Below are 21,631 nucleotides of genomic sequence, written 5' to 3'. Positions count from 1 at the left end.
TTCAGGGGAACAGTGGTGAAAGAAGTGACAGTCCTGGCAAGACGAGGGGCTTGAGCCCTCCTGGAGCCCCTGACCTGGCTGACTGTCCTGCTCTTTTCCTGCCCACTCCAGGCTGGCCTGCCGCTCCTCCTGCTATGATGCCTGGGCAGATCCCGGACCCTTCGGTGACCGCAGGCTCCTTGCCAGGGCTTGGCCCCCTGACCGGACTCCCCAGCTCGGCCCTGACCGTGGAGGAGCTGAAATACGCTGACATCCGCAACCTCGGGGCCATGATTGCACCCTTGCACTTCCTGGAGGTGAAACTGGGCAAGAGGCCCCAGCCCGTGAAAAGTGAGGTGAGCGAGTCTTTTACCCCTGGCAGATTCCAGGTGTGGCCCTAAACCCACTGTGGGACCTTAACCTTGCTATTCAAAGTGGAGTCTGAGGACCAGTAGCATCCATACCACCCCGGGGTTATCAGAAATGCGGAATCCCAGGCCTCGCTCCAGGCTTCTGAATCAGAATCTGCATCTTAACAAGATCCCCCAGGGATTCGTGGACATGTTAACACTGGAGAAGCACTGGGCCAGGGGAGGATATTTAACCTGTCTCTGGTTCTCCGAGGGGCGGGGGAAGAGTGATAATAATAACAGTAATGAACAGCAATATCTCGGCCATCTCTCTGGGGTGGTGGGTGGATCAGGGGAGATACTGGGAATGGGAATGTGTACATGTTTTGAAAAGTAGACAAGAGAATGCCAATATTAGGTTATCTTTTAAAATTATCATTAGTCACATCATGACCTCCACCCCACTTGGCCCTTTCTGCAGCTGAACCAGGGAACTTGGAGGAAGAGTAGTGCGGCCTCCCCTCCCAAGCAGCTGCCAGAGCTGGGCATGGCCTCAGTCAGCCAGCAGTGTCCGCCTTAGATGGCACTTGCCCAGGACCCACACGTGGAGCACCCACATGTGGCATTTGCAAGGGACCCCTCCTCAGGTCCGTTGTACCTGCAGCTCTCATGAGCCCTTTCCTCAGGGCACTGGTGAGCAGCAGCAGTCCCCGGCATGGCCGAGGATCTATGCAGGGCATGCCGCCGGCTACTTGCCCAGGGCTGGCCGTTTGTCTGAAGGCCTGCCCCAGCAAGGTTCCCAGCAGTGCCGTTTCTTCAGAGGCCTGCCAGAGTAGCTGCCCCCTGGAAAGGAGGAGCCTGTGGTGGGAGGTGGGGAAGAGGCTGGGATGGGGAGGGCACAGAAAGCGGCTGAGCAGCTGGGAATAGCAGCTGTGCTTGGAGGGAGGGTTCACCGGCAAAGGTGAGCCTGGGGGGAGCTCGGGGGGCTGAAGTGCTGAGAGTGCTAGAGAGAGAGGGCTTTCTGCATGGAGAAGGGTGTCTGGGTAACCGCAGGGGAGAGCTGGGGATATTAGGCAACTATTTCTCAGCTCCCCTTCTCCTGACGGGTATCTAAAAACTGCAGAGGACTGTTGGGGGCTTGGCTGTGGTGGCAAACTGGCCATTTGCAGGCTGGACCTGGCTCTCAGATGTATTTTGTTTGGCCAGCTCAGTGTTTTAAAAGAAACGCGAACCCACATTTCACTTGAAAATTTTGATTAAAAAATTGGAAGATCTCGTCATACACTGCCCTGTTCTGGCATGGCAATGGTTCAGTGGGGGTGGACGGAGGTACTTTACTGTTTCCTCTTTCCAGTAGGCCACAGGCCCCTGCACCTCCCTGTTATTCTTGATCCTGCTTATATTGTTGGTTTTGCTTTTGCTACTACCATCTGTCTTCATTTACCTCTACTGCCTGGACCCTGTTAGCCGTTTGTGCTCAAGACACGTGGATGAGGTCCATCATAGGTGCCAACTAAAGACTGTGGATTACAAGATGTGAGTTGACTGTGATTATATTCTTCTGAATTGATCTTGAAAGCCAATGTGTTGTTGGAGCACTTCCCAGCTTATTTAGTGTTCTGTCTTCATGATGCAGGGTCCTTGTCTTTTGGCCCTCTGCTCCTCACCTTCCCAGGTCTGTAACTTGAGAGCATCTGTTTCTGGGTCATTCCACAGTAAAATTGCCATTTGGAGCCAATAGCTGAGCAGTTTCATGGGCGCTAAGGCTGTGCATGGGGTTGATGAGGAGCCAGGTGTCTTGGGCAGAGGTGGCCAAGCTGAGATTCGCCTGGGGGGCTGAGTTACCACCTCTCTCCTCTGCAAAAGGCACTGGAGGAACTCTTCCCTTTTTTTTTTTTTTTTTTTTTTTTGGAGAAGCCACTTTTATTTGGGTTGGGTATTTTTACATTTTACACCACCCCCAAATTGGTGGCATCTGCCCTGTATCCAACAGTGACATGCTGTCCTCACAGGCACCCACAGACGTGCACCATCCAGGCCGTGAAAATAACAAGCCGTTTTTAGGGCATATTTGCATGTCCTCTCCCTCGCTGTCAGACTGCAGTGTTGTGGGGGCGAAGAGGCAGATGGAGCAGCGAGATTGTACCGATGTAGAGGGATGCCAGCCCTGCACTGTGAACCCACCTCCAAATGCCTCCTAGGTCAGATCCCCAGGGGCTGGGAGAGCTAATTCTTAGAGTAACTAAAACCTAAAGGGGGGTGGGGAAAGAAACTTGCAACTGAAGAATCTATGGTCTAAAGATTTATTTGCATATGGCAAACTGCCTTGAGTGGATTTTCATATTGGCATTTTAGACTAGTAAAAATTTCTTGAATAATAATCAGATACTAGCTCATTAAGCATTTAATATGTCCCAGGACCTGCACAAAGTACTTAACATGCATGACTTCATTCATTCCTTATTCAGTCCTGGAGTCCAGGTTACCCCCATATTAGAGAAGAGTTTGAGGTCTAGGGAGGGAGTTCAGTCACTCAGGGTCACACTGCTGGGAAGTGATAGCACTGGGGCCCGGTGTGCCGCCATTACAGCCGGGTGTCACTTGTGCTGAGCTAAGTCCTAGTCATGGTACTAGGTCTCTTTGTAAAGTACCTCATTTACGCTGCACAAGTACCCTCTGAAGTAATTAGTGTTGTTATTGTTGTTGTTATATCCACATTACAGATGAGGTCAACAAGGCTGAGGCAGGTCCAAGGTCAGTAGCTGGGAAATGAGCTCAGGCAGTCTGTCTTGAGCCCACATGCTGTGCGGCCTCCCATGCCTCTATACCCCTCCCAGACTTCTAACCAGAGCTCTGTTGAGCTGGGGAGGTTGGATGAACCTGGCCCCGGAATGTTCGATCATTTTTATGACATTGCCCGGTGAGTGCTGAGCCCTTCAGTTCTGCAGCCTCATTGTCTCCTAGTCCCCAGAGAGAGAGAGAGAGAGAGAGAGAGAGAGAGAGAATGGGAGAGAGAGAGAGAGCCAGCTGAGCCGCCGTGCAGGCAGCTCTGTCAGAGGTGGTTCTTGGGCTGTTCGCCTTGCAGAGGCCAGCAGTCTCCTGGGCTGTATCCAAACGAACGGAGCAATTCAGTAAAAGAAAATGGGAGGAATTAAGTTCAACGACAGGTTTTGTGAATTATAAAGTGCTTTGTGCTGATGTCGTTATTATTACATGGTCAACACATGACGTTAAACTGTTTTGGTGCCAACTGCTTGCCTGCAGTCCGTTTGTTCAAGCCATATTTGTTAAGCATCTACTATGTGCTGAGCACTGCACCAGGCGCTGGGAACCGAACTGCAGATAAAAGAGTCAAAGCCTTGCATCTCTCGGCGCTATATATTGCAGTGAGGGCATCCAAAAGTAAGCAAATTAATACACAATATATAAGGTGAGTTCGTGGTCAGCACCATGAAGAAAAATTAAGCAGACCAAGGACATGGCAGTGGCAAGACTGCTCATTTTGATGATTGGCCAGGGACTCTGGGAACGTCATTTCCTGGGTTGTGGAATTTTTAAAGCTGTTGCTTCTTTCTCCTTTCTTTTCTAGTATTCCCTTTCAGGACAGCTTTGCTCTCTGGCTTTCTCCAGAGCTTTCCTTCCTTGACTTTTCCTCTGTAGCCCCTCACAGCTGGACTCCTCCACCAACCAGTCCCTATTGGCCTGAAGATCTTGGCCCTTCCCAGGTCATCTCCCAGGGAGCTGTGGCTGTGGTGGTCACACCCTGCCTCTGGGTCTGGAATGCATTTTCAGTTGGGAGGGGAGGGAGGCCCGAAGCCCCACCCTTGCACACACACATACACACACCAGACACTTTCTAATCAACCTGCTAGACAGGACCCCTCACCCTCTGGCCACCTCTCCGTGCTCTAGAGGGAACTCAAGAGTTCAAGGGAGGCTAAACTGGATGACCTTTCAGGAAAGAGACTGCACACTGGCATTCCAGGGGCAGGCGTCGGCCTGCAGATGAATCTTGTTCACAGGGTGGTTTGCTTTTTCTTTCTTTTTTAACAAAATCACAGTGTGGTTTTCTTTTTTAAAAAATTGAATGAATTGCCATATTTAAAAGCCAGGAAATGTGGACTTTCTGGCTTCTTTTAAAAAACCAGAATATCTAGCCACTTAAAGCCACACCCTTAGACGCAACAAGAGGTTGGAGCTGAGGAGCAGATGCCTGCTGTATTTGTGTACAGCCTTGAGTTCACCGCAGTCCCCACTACTCACTGATGTCTTACCCCCAGCCCACTTCACACGGTCTGTGTTGCCAACCTGATTTTGAGTCTGTGTCCCATATTTATGTCCCACGGACCTTGCTTGTTGGTTTGAACATTATGAGCTGTGTCAACTTGGCAAGTCACTTAAACTTTCTATTCCTTGATGGCTCTACTTCCCAGTTCTTATCTTCAGCCATTGTTCATTAGATTTTGCTATTTCTGAATTTCATTGACTTCAGGCAGAAAAAAAGAAAATACAACAAAAATCAAACCAATCATTCCAAAATGTGACTGGTCATCAAAACACTTTGGGAAATTTCTTAAAAAATATAAATTTCCAGACCCCACCCCAGGCCCATGGAATCAGAATCTCCGAGGGTAGGGGCCTGGGAAGTTGTATAGCTAGTAGGCTCAGAGATGACTCAGCTACTTTTGGGAATGTGACTCTAAGTGGTTTCTTCCTGTCCTCAGGCTCTTCTGATCCTTATTAGGGAGCTTTCTGAGGGTGTCACCCTGAGGAATCGGTGTGTATGTATCATCAGCAACTGCCCTTTCCAACACAGGGCAGCTTCCTGTGTGTATTCCACACAGGGACTGGATCCGTGTCCTCATCATTTTCAGAGATGGAGAGGAGACTTAACTGTCTGTGAATTTCACATTGGTGACTTCCTGTCTTCTCCAGGGCCCCTGGATGAAGTGTGAATAGGAATCCATGGACCATAGAGCGGCCTTGGAAGCCGTGTTCACTCAGCCCCAGGTGGTCTTCCCAGACTTTGTTCATAACAGAGACCAAGACGTGCATCCATGTTTAGCCTGAGCAGAAAAAGTTGCCCCAAACCAGCTGATGTGCTGGGTAAATGTTGGCCTAAGCGCGCTTGTGTTTTTAGTGATTTGAAACGTAAAGGCAGCCCACTGACATTTTTTAGCAAGCTTTGCATAATTGGTTTTTAATTGTGGCTTTTGGAATAGCATTGGCCTTCTTCCCCCTGACTCAGATGCTTTTTTTGTCTCATACTTGTTTGGCAGAGAGGTCCAATCTGTCCTCTCTTGGAACAGAATCTCCCAACTCATCTTTGAAATCTGTAATTTCCACTTTAGTTCCGTTACTTTGTTAGCACATTTTCAAAAGCTGTTAGCTTAAAAAAAAATTTAAAGTTGAGGGAGAATGAGTGATAGTTAAAGGCAGCTATGAGTGTGTTTAACATTGGCCTCTGTGGTGTTTAGTCTTATTTGATACCATATCCAGAGCATTCACAAGGGTTCTGAGGCTTTTATTTAAAATCAGAAGTTGGTCACACCCAGTGTTATCCTAGCACAGGGTCCCTTAGAGAGGTGGTGGTGAGGATGTGGCTGGATCTCTACGTCCTTAGCAGAAATCAGACACCTCTGAAAAGCTCAGGAAGCCTTACGGCTTCTTAGATTTTCTATTAATATCTTAAAGTGAGGATGATAATAATACCTACCTCTTAGTGTTGTTATGATTTTTTTTTTTTTTTTTTTTTTTTTTTGAGACAGGTTCTCACTCTGTTGCCCAGGCTGGAGTGCAGTGGCACGATCTTGACTCACTGCAGCCTTGACCTCCTGAGCTCAAGCAATCCTCCCACCTCAGCCCCCTGAGTAGCTGGGACTGCAGGCACATGTCACCAGGCCTGGCTAATTTTTGTATTTTTTGTAGAGATGGGGGTTTCGCCATGTTGCCCAGGCTGTTTGTGGACTCCTGGGCTCGAGCGATCCTCCCATCTCGGCCTCCCAAAGTGCTTGGATTACAGGTGTGAGTCACCAAGCCCTGCTGTTGCTATGATAATGAAATGAACTAATGCTGCTAAAGGTTTCACATGATGCCTGGCACTTACTAAGACACAGATGTAAGGTAGGCTTGTGACTCACTTTTCAAATGTGTTGATCATGCAAGGTAGTTTTTATAATTGAATCAAAAACCTGTTTCATGGGCTTGTATTGACCTGAGGGTATTTTGCCCTCGGAAATGGTGGGTGGTCTGAGGTGTTGTGGGAGCAGGGCACATCCAGGCTTCCTAACCAGAGGGGCTGCTTCTGGGGCCTGGGAAGAGCTCTGGGCTTGGGTGCAAGTTCTGGGTTCAAAGTCTGGCTCTCTCTCTCATTCCTAGCATAACCTTGGAAAAGTTAGCTCGTTTCCTCATCTGTAACAGGAGGAAATCCAAACTGCCCTTTCCAAAGTAGTGCAGCTTCCTGCACATACTCCACATGGCGACTGGATCCACGTCCTCATGATAGAGCTTCACCATGAAGATTAAATGAGATACTGTGTGAAAGATGACCTTGACTGTAGTGCAGTATGTCCATAAATTACCTTTGTTAGAGACTGATTCCATGTGTAGTGAACTACCTATTCTGACAGCACTGGGCTTTCTAAAGTGTTAGCCTATGACCTGGGTTTCAGGGAAGCAAGCAGACTTTCCAGTTTCTGGTTGTTTATGCAGTTTAGATGCAGCTGGAGTTTTAGTTATCATCACAAACTATAAATGAGAAGGCTCTTCAAGCCTCTGTTTTCCCCTAAGCTGCCTTCTGTGACCCCTTATCTTGTTTCCTGTGGTGTTAATGTCATCGTTGGATTCCCATCAACCATCAGCTTTTTTAGCAGCCTTAAGATGGGCTGTCAACCCTTCTGTCAATCCTGCCATCTTACTTTGATGTTTCCAGGTCCACTGGCAACATGGACTCAGAGTTGGGAAACTGAGTCCTCTCCTGGGGGAGGCTCATCTGACTGAACAACTGTGAAGCCATTTAAATCTTTCTTCCTTCTACTGTGCCCAAAAGGCACAAGGCAACCTGGCCTGAGGTTGGAGCATGGAGATCTAGAGGAACTTACGGATGGATTCAGGCAGGATGTGAAAGTGCTGGGAGTGAGGGCCTGGGCCTCCTCTGGGTTTAGCCACCCCTCGAGGTTGTGTACAACCTGCCATATGCTGGGGCTCATTGACTGTGCTCTGCTCTGTGACTGCAGGGTCCCCTTTCACTGAGCATAGTGCATGTGTATGCTCTGACAAACTTCTCTGTGGTTTGCCTCTGTAGTCCTCCCTACACCCTACCAACTCCCCAACCCCCGCAAATAAAAACCCTTGCCTTTTTGGAGGCAATGTAGCAAAGCAGGACTGCTGCACTGGAATGGTTTGGCTCTGGAGAGTTCACTAGATGTTTGAAATTCAATTTCATCCCTTGTAAAATTAGGGGGAACAGACCCCTACCTAGTACCTAGTACCATATCCATAAATTATCTCAAAATGGATCAAAGAACTAAATTTAAGAGTGAAAACTAGAAAACTCTTAGAAGACAACAGCCATAAATCTTTGTGACCTTGGATTAGGTAGTGGTTTCTTAGATTTTACGCCAAAAATAAAAGCAACAAAATAAAAAATAAATTGGACATCATCAAAATTAAAAACTTTGGTACTTCAAAGGAGACAAAGTAAAAAGACAATCCACAGAATGAGAGAAAATTTTTGCAAATCGTAGATCTAATGAGGGACTTGCATCTGGAATATATAAATAATGATTACATGTCAATAATAAGACAAATAACCCAGTAGAAAAATGGGCAAAGGATCTCAATATTCATTTCTCCAAAGAAAATATATAAATGGTGAATAAGCACATGAAAAAATGCTCAACATCATAGCCATCAAGGAAATACAAGTCAAAACCATGATGAGATACTATTTTGCACCCACTGGGATGACTATAATGGAAAAAGATAATAACAGATATTGGTGAGAATGTGGAGAAGCTGTCGTCATGAATTGATTGTGGGAATGTAAAATGATGCAGCCACTTTGGAAAACAGTCTGGTGGTTCCTCAAAGGGCTAAACAGAGTTCCCATGCGATCCAGCAATTTCACTCCTACATATATACCCAACAGGAAGGAAAACATGTCCACACAAAAACGTACCTGAACGTTTATAGTGGCATTATTCACAATAGCTCCAAAGTGGAAGCAGCTCAAATGTCCATCAATTGGTACATGAATAAATAAAACATGGTCTATCTATACAATGGATTATTATTTAGCCATAGAAAGGAATGAAGAACTGATACATGCTGTAATATGGATGAACCTTGAAAATGTTATGCTGCGTAAAAGAAGCCAGCCACAAGAGACCACATACTGTGTGGTTCCATTTAGATGAAATGTCCAGAACAGGCAAATTCATAGAGACAGGAAGTAGAGCCAGTTGCCTAGGGGTGGGGAGATGGGAGGAGTGGGGAGTGATGCCCAAGGGATATGAGGTTTCTTTTGGGGGTGATGAAAATGTTCTCAAATTGATTTTTGTGATGGTTGCACAACTCTGGATATAATACAAGTTGGCGAATTGTACACTTTAATGGACAAATTGTATGGTATGTGTGAGTTTGATCCCAATAAAGCTCTTTTAAAAATGGAGAAGAAGAATATCTGCCCTACAGGGTTGTGGGGAGGCTGAAAAGGAATAATGTATGCAAATCCCCCAGTGTGTAGCAATGTTCCAGAATTAGTTGCTAGGGTTATTAAAATCCCCTTTTAGACCAGTGGCAGTGAAGAAGCCTTTTTTCCTTTTTATTGCTAGTATCTATCCAGGAGCAAGGAGAACAATCTGATAGGATTTAATATAGAACTAGGGAGGATATATGGTATAGAACAGCAGTTTCTAACTCTGACTACTGATTAGAATTCCCCGGAAAGTCTTTCAAAAATATTGATCCTGATTCAGTTGGTCTGAGTGGGGCTGGCAGGTGTTCTAACCTGTAGCCATTAGCTGAAAACCCTGGTAATTCAGATAAGAAACCAGCCCAGGTCTTTGAAGGAGCGAGGACATCTGTATTCAGGTCAGAAGTCATACACAAGCAATGCACTTTATAGTTGCAAACTTCTTTTGTAGACATCATCTCTGATCTGTTCCAACAACCCTATGAGGTAGTGTTATTGGTAGCATGAGTTGTTAGGGAGCTGAGTCTCAGAAGATTAAATCACTTGCCAGGGTCTTATTTTTAAAGCATAATTTTATCTATTATTTTAAAAAGACAAGATCCACACACATGCTCATACCTATTAGTTATCAGATCAAACACCTTGGAGAGCACTGCCAAGGTGACAGCTGGTGCCAGGTTAATCTATTTTACATAGACTTCCGAACAAAGCTCTTCCTGCTACTTCGCATTAACTGATGAGCATCTTGAGAGTGGAAAGCAAGCTGATGAGGCATTATCTATTATCTATCTATCTTTTTTTTTTTTTTTTTGAGATAGAGTCTCACTGTCACCCAGGCTGGAGTGCAGTGGTGTGATCTCGGCTCACTGCACTCCAGCCTGGGGTTCAAGTGATTCTCCTGCCTCAGCCTCCTGAATAGCTGGGATTACAGGTGTGCGCCACCATGCCTCGCTAATTTTTGTATTTTTAGTAGAGACGGGGTTTTGCCATGTTGCCCAGGCTGGTCTTGAACACCTGAGCTCAAAGTGATCCGCCCGCCTTGGCCTCCCAAAGTGCTGAGATTACAGGCGTGAGCCACTGCGCCCAGCCTATCTATCTAGCTAGCTAGCTAGCTAGCTATTACCTACCTACCATCTGTAACTAACTACTAATCTGAATGTGCAAGAAAAACAAAAGACAGGAATAATTTGGATACAAGATTATCAGAAACCTGCAAATATCCCAGATAACCTCTGAGTTAAAGGTTTTGCACCAGCCAAAACACATCTTTTTGTTCTCAATGAATGACTATAATAAGGATATGATGCAATTGTAAGCCCTTAAGTAAGCCCATAAGTAAAATATATACTGCCTTAACCTGTTGAGTATTTTGTGGTATCATTTGAACAAGATGTTTCTGTTGCTGAAACCAATGGATGCTACTTAAAGTGGGGTCAGCATCTGGGAGCTTGTTAGAAGTGCAGATTCTTGGGTCTTCACCTAAACATACTGAAGCACACTCTCTAAAGGGTGGGGCCCAGAAATCCGTGATGCAATAAGCCCCCAGGGCATTCTGATGCTCTCTGCACATGCAGAGCATGTCTACATGGTCGCCCCTTCCAGCTCTGACTGGCAAAGATTCTGAGAATAAAGGATCTAAAACCACATTTTTCTCAACACCTATCTCAAGCTTCCTAGATGGGTCCACCTGCCATTGGATACTCATTAATGCTTATGGTCCCCTGAATCTGTGTAAGGCAGGGGTTGCCTTCTGAGTCAGCAAAAACCTTAGCGTTTCCAAACCAGTTATTTCCATGTCTTGAGATGCTCAACATCGCCGTGTCTGTGCCCTAAGGGACTTCCCAATTAATTAAGCTGCCAAGCTTGTCAATAGGCTGGTTCCTTCATTGTTTTAGAAGAGAGAATCAGAGAAGCTGTTCTCATGCCAAAGGAGCCCTCATTTACTGCCACTGACCCAGAGTTCTCAGCAGTTCTGGTCTGATAACTGAGCATCCACTCCGTAGCCCTGGCAATGGGGAGCTCTGTGTCCGACTCCATCAGCCTCAGTATGGCAAAGCCCTTCCATACCTCCTCTCTGCACCTAAATTGCATCCATCTCCTTAAATAAATCACTCTTGGTAAAACCCCTCTTCCATCCTCCGGGCCAGATATTCCTGGTTGTGAACTGTGTGGCCCTCTCACCTCGGTGGGGTTTATATTAGCTGGTGTTCAGTATTCTTGATGGAGAGTTTGCCTTTGCTGGGAGATTTGTCTGTTATCTGTGCCTTGTGCTTGAAAAGATTGGCTGAAATGCACGTTTTAGCCACACACCCTGCATACAGATTAAATGGAACTGCCTTGGTAGAGAATAATTAAGCCAAGGACCTTGTTTTTCACCTTCATGATGAAAGACAAATGACTTTCAAAGGCTTTAATAAGATGGCACTTGAAATGTTCTCCTACTTTGGCCAGCTCGGGACTTTCAGAACAGCCTTGTTCATAAATATTCTGTGCAACGACTGCATTTTCATTTAATTGTAGATAGAGTCATTTTGCAGGAGCTCTTGTCTCCATTTTTGACCCAGTGTAATCAAGGCATATTACACCATTTGTTGTTGTTAAAGAGTCAGTTTCAGCTGTATTATTAACTCTTTGAGAAGAAGACAGATTTTTCCCTACCAGATGCATTCTGCTTCTTACCAGTCTTTTGGGAGTGGTGAGGGTCTTGTGGGGGCCACCATTTCTCTCCTTTTCTTATCTTTTGAAGTGACTGTCAATTGGACAAGAAAACAGATTGATTGCCTAGTGGGAAATGAGACCCCACTAAATCATAAATATGAAATGGGCCTGAAATAGACATATTTCAGCAAAAGACATCCTTCCCCAAATAGCTCTTCTCCAGCAAAAGGATTTCCTAGCAATCATCATCTCTTTTCCTCTTCAGTGTTAGGTTTTCTGTCTGTGCCAAGGTGATTTTTCCTGCATCTCCTGGACTCGTTCTCACTTTTGTAGTAACAGTGTTTGCTCTTTCCTTAGCAAAACCGGCTGTAAATGGGTGTCACCCTGCCTAGCTGGCTTTCTCAGGCTTTGTTCCAAACACAATGCTGTCTTTTCTTAGCTGTGGAAATGGGACTGTTCTCCACTGGTTTTTGAGAGAATGGCCTTTTCCTATTCTGTTCATATAAACCAGCCTCACACCTCGGCGGCCTATTGTTTTTGGGGATCTGTTAATGCAGAAGAAGGTTTTTACTATGGACAAGGGGAGTTGGGAGGGCCGTGATCAGAGACATGCTGCATCTTGCTGAGATGTGAGGAGACCGAGGAGTCAGTCTGGAAGGATCCACCCGTGGGCTCTGATGCCCCACAAAGATTGTAGGGTGTCAGGCTTTCAGTTCATACAGAGGGTGTCCCCTGCCTCTTCCCAGAAAGCAGTAGCCTTCCAGTTGGTCCTGTCACTGTCTGACCCAGGACCTGGGCGCACTCATTTCCCTTCTCTGGCCTTGAGTTCCTGACCTGAGGTTGCAGCCAGGATCCAGGGTCTCTGGGTCTTCTCAGTTGCAGAATCTAAGGCTGGAGCTTAGTTTGCAGCCCTGCTCCCCACCGTTTCCTGTAGATGCTGTGCACACAGAGCAATGGCTTATCCACCCGCGCCCCCAGCCATGGGAGCCGAGTGACTCATGTTGGCAGGTGGAGCCATTGCCTCTGCCAGCTCTTGTTCAGAGCCTTCACCTGGTGGTTGGCTGAGCTGATTTGAGTGAGCACAGCGTCCAGTGTGTGGGTTTGTTCACAGGTGAATGTGCTTGATTACATCCTGGTGTTGGGGGCAGCTGAAGTGAAGTGGAAAGAGCCCTGGACTTGGAGTCAGGAGTTCTGGGTTCTTGCCCAGGTCACCAGCTCTGTGGATCAGGCCTCCCTTCCTCCCTAACCATGCAAGGTGCTGAGCACACAAAAAGTCAGTAAGATGCAGACTTTGCCCTTGTGGAACTCCCAGTTTAACGGAGGAGTCAGAAACAGAGAATAGAATATAATACAGTAGGGGCCAGGATACGCTCAGAGCAGAGGGACACCTCCTCAGCCTACAGGGCATGAAAATCAGGGAGGGCTTCCTGTGGGAGGTGATCCTCCAGCTGCATGTACAGGAGACATGAGAAGTAAGCTAAGGGGACAGCAGGGCAAAGGCATGCAGGCCAGGGAAGCATACGGTATGTAGCACCTCAGTGTTTCAGGAGCATAGAGTGGAACCCTGGGATCAACAGGTGGTAAGAACACAGCAGGTGGGGCCACGTGTCAGCAACCTCATTTGACATAGGAGCTTGGGCCTCATCCTGAGGGTAAGGTGGACAGTAACTGGGTCAGATTTGTATTTTAGAAAGATTCCTTCTGATGGCTGGGGTGGAGGATGGTTGTGCAGGATCTGGAGGCCTCCTGGGGGCCTGGGGCAGTGGTCCAGGAGAGAGAGTGGGCCTGGAAAGTGACAGTGGGGGCAGATGGGGGGAGCAAATCTGAGGAAGATTTAAAATCTAGAATTGGATGGCTGGTGTGATCAAAATTGGAGATAACAAGAGAGATGGGGTTATGGCGAGGCTGGTAGTGAGCCCTCAGGGACATCCACATTGAGCGTCTGGTCCAGCAGGCACTTGGATATTTGGGTCTGCAAATCCAGATTTGGTTGGCATTAGTGTATGGGTGGTGGCTGAAACCATTGGGCAAATGAAAACAGAGACCCACAGGCCATGCATATCGAGTGAGGAGAGTAGCAGGCCAAGGATGGGACCTGGAAAACAGCCCCGAAGGGATGGGAAGAAGCAGGAGACTGGAAAGGCAAGGTCAGAGGATGGGCAGGTGTCGGGGAGTGGGTCCAGGGCATGGAAAATTCAGGAAAGAGGGATGATGCACAGTCAGGCAGAGCCTCCCAGGAGGATGGACTGAGCAGTGTCCTGTGGGCTGGTCTGTGAAGATCCAATCCCTGTCTTCAAGAGCAAGCCATTTCCTTCTCTGGGACTCAGTTTCCTCATCTGTAAAATCTAGGGATTAGCCTTGGTGCTTCCAAGAGCCCCTGGCACTAAGAGTCTGTAAAAGCAGAAACTTCTCTTTTCTTTTTCTTGAGACAGAGTCTCGCTCTGTTGCCCGGGCTGGAGTGCAGTGGCACAATCATGGCTCACTGCGGTCTCAACATCCTGGGCTCAAGCAATCCTCCAGCCTCAGCCTCCTGAGTGGCTGGGACTACCGGTGTACACCACTGTGCCCAGCTAAGAAACTTCTTATAAGAAGTTAGGGGGCACCCTTCCTACATCCCACCCCTTCTCCCCTCAAGCAGGCCTACGCTACCCTTGAAGGCTGGATGAATAAAAACCCAGAGAAGTCAGAGCTGGAAAGGACTTTGCAGAGATTTTAGTCCAGCCCACCGTGTGGAAGGTAGCCTGATGGAATGGAGTCAATCCCTGTCTTTTCCCAGCTCGGCAGCCTCGGGCAGACACTCCACCTCGCTGAGCCTCAGTTTTCTCACTTGTAAAATAAGGCCTCTGAGACCCACCTTGCAGGTGTGTTTGAAGGTTACTGAGAACTGGGAGCTACTTGTGCTTATTAAAGATGAGCCCCAGGACCTGAGAGCTGACCTGATTGACTCGAGGTCACAGAGTAGGGCACTGTGGTGACCAGAGCCCAGGCTCCTGAGGACAAGTGCGCTAGGGTCAGCCACCTGCCGGAGGTCATGAACCCGCAGCCGTGGGCCAGTGCAGCCCGCAGATGTGTTTTGTTTGGCTCATGTGGTGTTCCTTTCAAAATGGAATTTGTTGCTGACATTCCAAATTGGGAGATTTTACTTTAAAAATTTATATATTTTTGAAAACTTGGAAGAATTAGCAGCATTGAGCCTGCATCCCACTGGGGTAGTGTCCCCTCCCATGGCAGGAGGGGTGGGCACCGCCCCATCCAGCCCTCCTCCCTCACTAATGGTGAGTTGCTTGCTTGACCCCTGAGGTGATGTGAGTTTGCAACCCCAGCCTTAGACTGACCATTTGTCTTGAATTTTCTCCTAAAGCCCTGCCCGCTGTTCACTGAAACAGCTCAGTATTTCACAGCTGAGGTCCAGACCTTGGCCACTGAGTAAGAAGGCCTGGCAAGAGATGATGGGAGAGACAGGAGGGCAGAGAGTTTCCAACAGCTCAGCCCCATGGGGGATGCTGGGAGGGCCTGGCCCCTGCAGGCTGCTGGGGGTCAGCAAGGGAGTTGGCTGAGAGCCCCTGGGGTTTCCTCATTCCTCCCTCCTGGGGTGGGAGGAGGCTGTGGGCCTAGCTGGCTGGGCAGGCCACGGTCTTGTCCCTGAACTGCCCTACTTTGTTGATGGGGGGTGGGGGAGTGGGGAAGGACCGCAGCCCCTGGCTCAGTGCAGCCCTGTTTATGTGGGGGAATGTCTGGTATGTTTGGTATTTGGGTGTTTACTTCCCAGGGTGCTCATGGGTCCCTGGTGTTGAAATGTGGCTCCTCCATACAGGGGGGCCCTGGTGGGCCTGGCTGGCTGTGCGTGGCTCGAGGCTAGATTTGGAGGCTGCGGGGCTGTTACTCCAGGTCTGCTCACTGACAGCTCAGCACGCCCAGAACCCCCCACCCTGCTCCTCCCTCTCCGCAGGTCTCCTTTCTGTGCCGCATTCTGCCCCGAGGCAGGCCAGTGTGCCGCTGCTGCAATAGCACCGCCTCCGCCTTGCCTGGGAAGGCAGGCAGGGAAGCTGGCATCATGGAACTCTTCCTGTGCTCCTGGCTCTGGGCTGGAACCCAGTCCCCATCACTACCATGTGTGGCAGGGCTCAGTACCTTCCTGTACCAGTGAGGAATGGAGGCTCAGAGAGGCCAAGTAACTTGCCCAGGAGCACACAGCTGGTCTACAGCAGAGCTTGTGGAGGAACTCAGGTCTTAAAGACCACCCCCCAGCCCCACCAACCAAAGCTCACACTGTCAACTCTGATGCCTCAAGTCTCAGATTAGCCTGGTTCTCTCTGCCCAGGCGACAATTCTTAGTATGAGACGGAGCCCTTCGGACCTGTGCTACTCTGGTTAGTGCTAGGGTTTTTTGGTTTTTCTTTTTTCTCTATTTTCACTTATTACTTCCTTTCTTTGTCCATGTGAGAGTTTCTTATTTTCAGTGCCTTGGGTTGAGAATGTCATTTCTCTTTCTCATTCTGTCTCGTTGTGGGTCCTGCAAGCTGTATTTTTGAAAACGCTTATGAAAAGTCAGAATTCAAAATCACATCTGGGCTGCTGTTTGTCACTGCGGAAATGCCATGCCACCTGCAGACCGGGCGTGAGAAACACAGAAATGGGTGAGGGTTAGGCCGGAGAGGAGCTGGTGACGTCCCTTCCTTTAAACCGTGGAGCTTGAATGTTACACCTTCATGTAAACTGTGCAATAACGTTTTTTAAAACATGTTAAATACTTCTAACTCTAAGGGCAGTGACCACGCTTAGACCACCCACCCCTTGAAGAGTGGGATGTGCTCGGGCCCTGGGGCCCAAAGACCTGGATTCGAATCCTGAGCTGTCACTGAGCATCTACGCAGCTTTGATATTTGTAGTTTCCTCATCTACAAAAGCAGGGAAGCTGATAGAGCCGTGCTGGGTGACTTACTGGGACAGCAAATTAAATGTAGTTAATTTAGTTAATAAACACCCATTCTGTGCCATGCTCAGCTCTGGTGGCTGAGTGATAGTGGTGAAGGTGATGATAGACTGAGATATTTATATAGATTAACTATGAATAGATTAACTAAGGTTTTCATGGGAAACTGACAGTGGGCAGGCAAACATGCATGTGAAAAAGGTAAGTGCTATTAGTGAATACACCTTGAAGGAAATACACAGGGAGATGGTAACAGGACAGGGCTTTCAGTTTAGGGTGGTCAGTAAAGAAGTCAAGAAGTGGCAGCAGAAGGAGCAGCAAGTGCAAACCCAGGGGACAGGGAAGAACTTGTTGTTTTGAGGGAGAGGAAGGAGGCCTGTTGTTGGGCGTTGAGGGGTAGAGGAGGGCGATGTAGTGGAAGGTTAGAGAGGCATGAGGGGCCGGGTTTTCTCGGTTCTGTGGGTCACATGTGATGGAAGCTGTTGGAGGGTTGTAAGCAGAGGAGCTGACTTGTGTTTTAGCCAGGGAGAGCCCTTAGGAGCCACTGCAGTCTTACAGGGCAGAGGCGACGAGGGCTTGGACCAGGCTGGAGTCAGTAGGGATGGAGAATGTGGTGGACACCTTAGAGATGTATTTTGCAGGTGGAATCATTACGACCTGCTAAATGGCCTATTTGAGTCCTTAACTGGCTCCAGGGCAAACTTGTCTGGGCACACAAATCTGCGTGCGCATGTACTGCATGCAGACCCTGATTCAGTAGGTCCCGGTGGCCTTCAAGACTGCATTTCTAACAAGTGCTCAGGTGAGGCTGATGGTGCTGTCGGTCAGCCACACTCCACAGTGCCTGACTCCTGGCAAACGTCCAGGAAGTGCTCACTGTGGGGATGACCCTGTGAATCCCTGTAGGAATCTCCCAAGTGCTGCTGTCATTGACTCCTGCCTGCAGGCCCTGACTGGGGCCAGGACTGGGGGTGGACTTATGTCAATCACAGAGATAGATTCACACACGGAACAGTCCTCTTTGCCCATCAGGTCCATTCCTGTTTTACCCTGCTCTGTGCCCCAGGTGGCCCATATCAATGGACGACATTACCCAGGAGTCCTTCCACTCTGGCTCCTGGTTGAACTTGGCCATTAAGAGGCTCCATCCCCCTTTCCCTCTCTTTGCCTGTTTCTTTGTCTCCCTGACCCCCTCTTGGAGCTGTGTGGTTGTTTCTCTCTTGCCACGTGGTCTGTGGTCTCTGCTCACCCTAAACTTCACAGCCCGATGTTCCTGCCTCTCCGGGCCTGTGACTGAAGTTGGTTGCCCGGCCCTGCATGACCCCTCAGTCCAGCACTCAGTATCTCCCAGACCAATTTAAAATTCCAGGACAGTGAGTACAGCTCGGCTCAGCCACTCATGCCTCGTCCAGTCAGCTGTGGCAGGGACTTGAGAACAGCCTTGGAAAAGAATTTGGGGTATTCATTCCCCTGATCCCTCCCTGTTGGGCACCTGTTGGGCTGTGGCTGTGTTCCTCTACCAAAGAGCACAGCTCCTGTCTGGTGACCCTCTGCCGTGGCTAGGTGACAGCTCTCCCTGGGTTCCAATCATCTCTCCTGACCCTAGCCGCTTCAGGCCGGAAGTGTTAGTGACTCCACTGGAACTCCCGGGTTCCCTAAGCGCTGTCCACACCCTGTAAGTAGTTCCCTCACTAATCTCCTTTAAATAAACACCTGTTTCCTGCTGGGAGCCCCTAGTCCAGGGGCTTTGGTACCAACCGAGGTGACCCACCTCTGCCTTTTCTTAGCTGCTGCTCAAGGGCCCTTCCGCATCCAAGCTCTGCTGCTTTCTCAGCGGTTTTAGGAACATCGCTCCTGGGTGGGATTTCTCCCCTGATCGCTAAGGACCATCTTCAGCTCCTCCATTAGCCCCTGGCATCACCTGACCTCCAAGGGTAGAAGCTTGGTGTCCCAGGCATCTTTCAGTGGCATGTGGCAGAAACCTTCTCAAACTCCCTTCAAGCCAAAGGAGGAATTTTCAGGACAGATTCACAGTCCCAGTGACAAGAAGCATAGTCAGTTCTTACCAGGGTGGCATCAAGAGGACCAAGACAGCATCTTTCTCTGTGTGTCTTCTGTCTGTCGACTGTCTGTTCCTCTGTCGGTACCGTTGGCTTCCGTCCACATCTCTGCATGTTTCTCTCCCTGTGGCGCTGCCTCTCTCTCTCTCTCTCTCCCCTTCTTCATGTCTGTGATCTGTGTTTCTCTGTCCCACTGTCTCTATGTCTGTCTACCTGTTTGTGGGGCACGCTCTGTCTCAGGGCCTGGTGAGGTGAGCAAGCCTGGGTGAGGTGCCTGGGGCATGGCATGCAGGAGGTGCTCCCTCTCTGGTGCTGACCCTGCACTTGCTTAAATGTGTGCCTTGGCCACCCCGCCTGCCTTTCCCTGCTCCAGGCCCGGCTTTTCTCTCCATTCCCCTTTCCCTCTCTTTGCCTGCTTCCTTGTCTCCCTGACCCCATCTTGGAGCTGCGTGGTTGTTTCTCTCTTGCCACGTGATCTGTGGTCTCTGCTTACCCTAAACTTCACAGCCCGATGTTCCTGCCTCTCCGGGCCTATGACTGAAGTTGGCTGCCCGGCCCTGCATGACCCCTCAGTCCAGCACTCAGCATCTCCCAGACCAATTTAAAATTCCAGGACAGTGAGTACAGCTCGGCTCAGCCGCTCGTGCCTCATCCAGTCAGCTGTGGCAGGGACTTGAGAACAGGCTGTCTGAGGAGAGGTCTGGGTGAGGCGGGGCTGCTCCACACGAGGACCCTCATGGTCCTAAGTCCCCAGGTCTCTCCATCCAATGTGAAGTGTGGCGCAGCAGCACCCCTCACTGCCGGGATCCAGATGACCTTGCCCTTGGGCCTTCCTGGGAAACTACGGGAAAACAGAGCCAACGCTAAGTTTGCGAACAGGGAAAAGCATGCTCCCCTCCCACCCCCAGCCCGCATCTCATGGTTCTTTAAATGTATTGAGCTGCCTCCTCCTCAAACATCCTGGTTCTTCCAGCTGTATCTGCAGAAGCAAATCATTGTCAGCCAGTTTGGGGTTCCGGGTTCAGATGTCAGAGCCGCGTGTGGTACAAATACTCTCTACCGTCTTTCTCCCACACATGGGCAAATGCTTTAGAGAATTCAAGAAGCACCAGGAAGAAGGAGGCAGCAGCCCTGACTCTGGGGACGAAGGAGTCCCAGGGAGGGCTGGGGAGAGTCTCCAAGTTAGCTGTGAGGCATGAAGGCAGAGGGGCTCTGCCAAACGCCTGTCTCATTTCTGGTAGGACCTTAACAGATGTTTTCTACATCTCTGGGCAGCTCTTAAATAGCAGCGTGAGGATTTAGGGGTGATGCAGCACAGTTTCAATGGGGAAGGTGTGAGGATGGGAGTTTGGGAACATCTTGCCTCATTGGGAGATACCAGCCAAGGTTGGGGGAATGGGTGCAGGAAAGGCCTGGGGCTGGGCTTGGAAGCTGGTGGTGGCTGTGGAACTGGGGACTCTAGGCCTCAGCACATACCCTACATTTTTTCCTGGCCTGCTTAGGACTCATGCAGACTTGCCATAGCTATCAGGGGCCTGTGCCCCCAAATCTAAACTCTGCCTTCAGCCAGTGTGCTTCTAGGGAAGGCAGGCTCCAGTCTCCAAGCTTTGCTGGCCTACTATAAACAGAGAGAAGAGGCCACCCCAGCAGAGAAAGCTTCCGTGAGTGCTGGGGAAAAGGCCATGTAGATCCAAACACGGGTAATAAGTCACTTTGTAATGAAAGAACCCAAGCCTGTAGCATCTCTCTCCGGAATCCTGAATTCCAGTCATTCATCTGAGTGACATTTGTTGAGCCCCTCCTGAGTGCCATGCGCTGTACCAGGTGCCAGGGATGCTCAGGTCCCGTCCTCCAGGCTAGCAGGGAAAACAGGCACCCACACAAACCAAGGCTTGTGGTAGGATGCGATGGAGACTCCTACAGTGCTGTAGCAGCGCCAAAAAAGCAGCAGATTCTTTTTCTTTTTTAACTTTTATTTTAGGTTCAGGGGTACATGTGCAGATATGTTATATAGGTAAATTCGTGTCACAAGGGTTTGTTGTACAGGTTATTTCATCACCCAGGTTCTAAGCCTAGTAGCCAATAGTTATTTTTTCTGATCCTCTCCCTCCTCCCAACTTCCACCCTCAAATAGGCCCCAGTGTGTGTTGTTCCCCCTTTGTGTCCATGTGTTGTCATCATTTAGCTCCCACTTATCAGTGAGAACATGCAGTATTTGGTTTTCTGTTCCTGTAGTAGTGTGCTAAGGATAATAACCTGAGTTCCATACATATTCCCACAAAAGACATGATCCTGTTCCTTTTTATGGCTGCATAATATTCCATGGTATATATGTACCACATTTTCTTTATCCAATCTGTCATTGAGCATTCAGGTTGATTCCGTGTCTTTGCTATTGTGAATAGTGCTGCAATGAACATACACATGCATGTGTCTTTATGGTAGAACGATTTCTATTCCTTTGGGTATATACTCAGGAATGGGATTGCTGGGTTGAATGGTAGTTCTGTTTTTAGCTAAAAGCAGCTGATTCTATCTGGGGAGTCAAAGGACCCTTCCTGGAGGAGGTGATGTTTACTCTCGAGGTTGAGTAAGAGTTTAACCAAGTGGGAAAGGAAGGATATCTCACTCAAGGCTGAGAGGGCGTGGCTGCCTTGGAGAAGGGTGAGACATTTGGAGTAGAGGGTGATGCAGGAGGGGATGAATGTGACTGGAGAGGGGAGGAGGAGTGGCCCCTGACCTGGGCCTCAGCCTGGCCCAGTTGATCTCTTAAACTTTCTTCCAGCTCTGAATCTCTTTGCATTGCTGCTAAAGCAGCTTCCGTCTGCTTCTGACTTTCTGTGGAATAAGGCCATGTGCAGGGCGGGGGTAGGGAGTGAAGCCTTGGAGGACAGAGGTTGGTTGCTCAGGGGAGGACACAAGGTCCTGCAGTACCCAGGCTGCACACATCACCTTG

The 21,631-nt window shown here is 48.9% G+C and overlaps 1 protein-coding gene across 5 annotated transcripts in view; it reads left to right on the top strand.

The window, feature by feature from the left end:
- The window catches only part of LOC105495775 (Jun dimerization protein 2), a 42,609-nt gene that overhangs the window by 9,954 nt on the left and 11,024 nt on the right, over positions 1 to 21,631 (top strand). For all 5 annotated transcript variants that reach the window (XM_011765513.3, XM_011765509.3, XM_011765514.2 and 2 more), the window contains one exon: positions 112 to 335. In XM_011765513.3, coding sequence (XP_011763815.1) covers positions 135 to 335 — 201 coding nt within the window. In that variant the 5' untranslated portion in view covers positions 112 to 134. The remainder of the gene's footprint in view (positions 1 to 111; positions 336 to 21,631) is intronic.

Source organism: Macaca nemestrina, chromosome 7, assembly GCF_043159975.1.
Source record: "Macaca nemestrina isolate mMacNem1 chromosome 7, mMacNem.hap1, whole genome shotgun sequence".
Classification (NCBI taxonomy): domain Eukaryota; kingdom Metazoa; phylum Chordata; class Mammalia; order Primates; family Cercopithecidae; genus Macaca; species Macaca nemestrina.
This window is presented reverse-complemented; position numbering and strand designations above follow the sequence as displayed.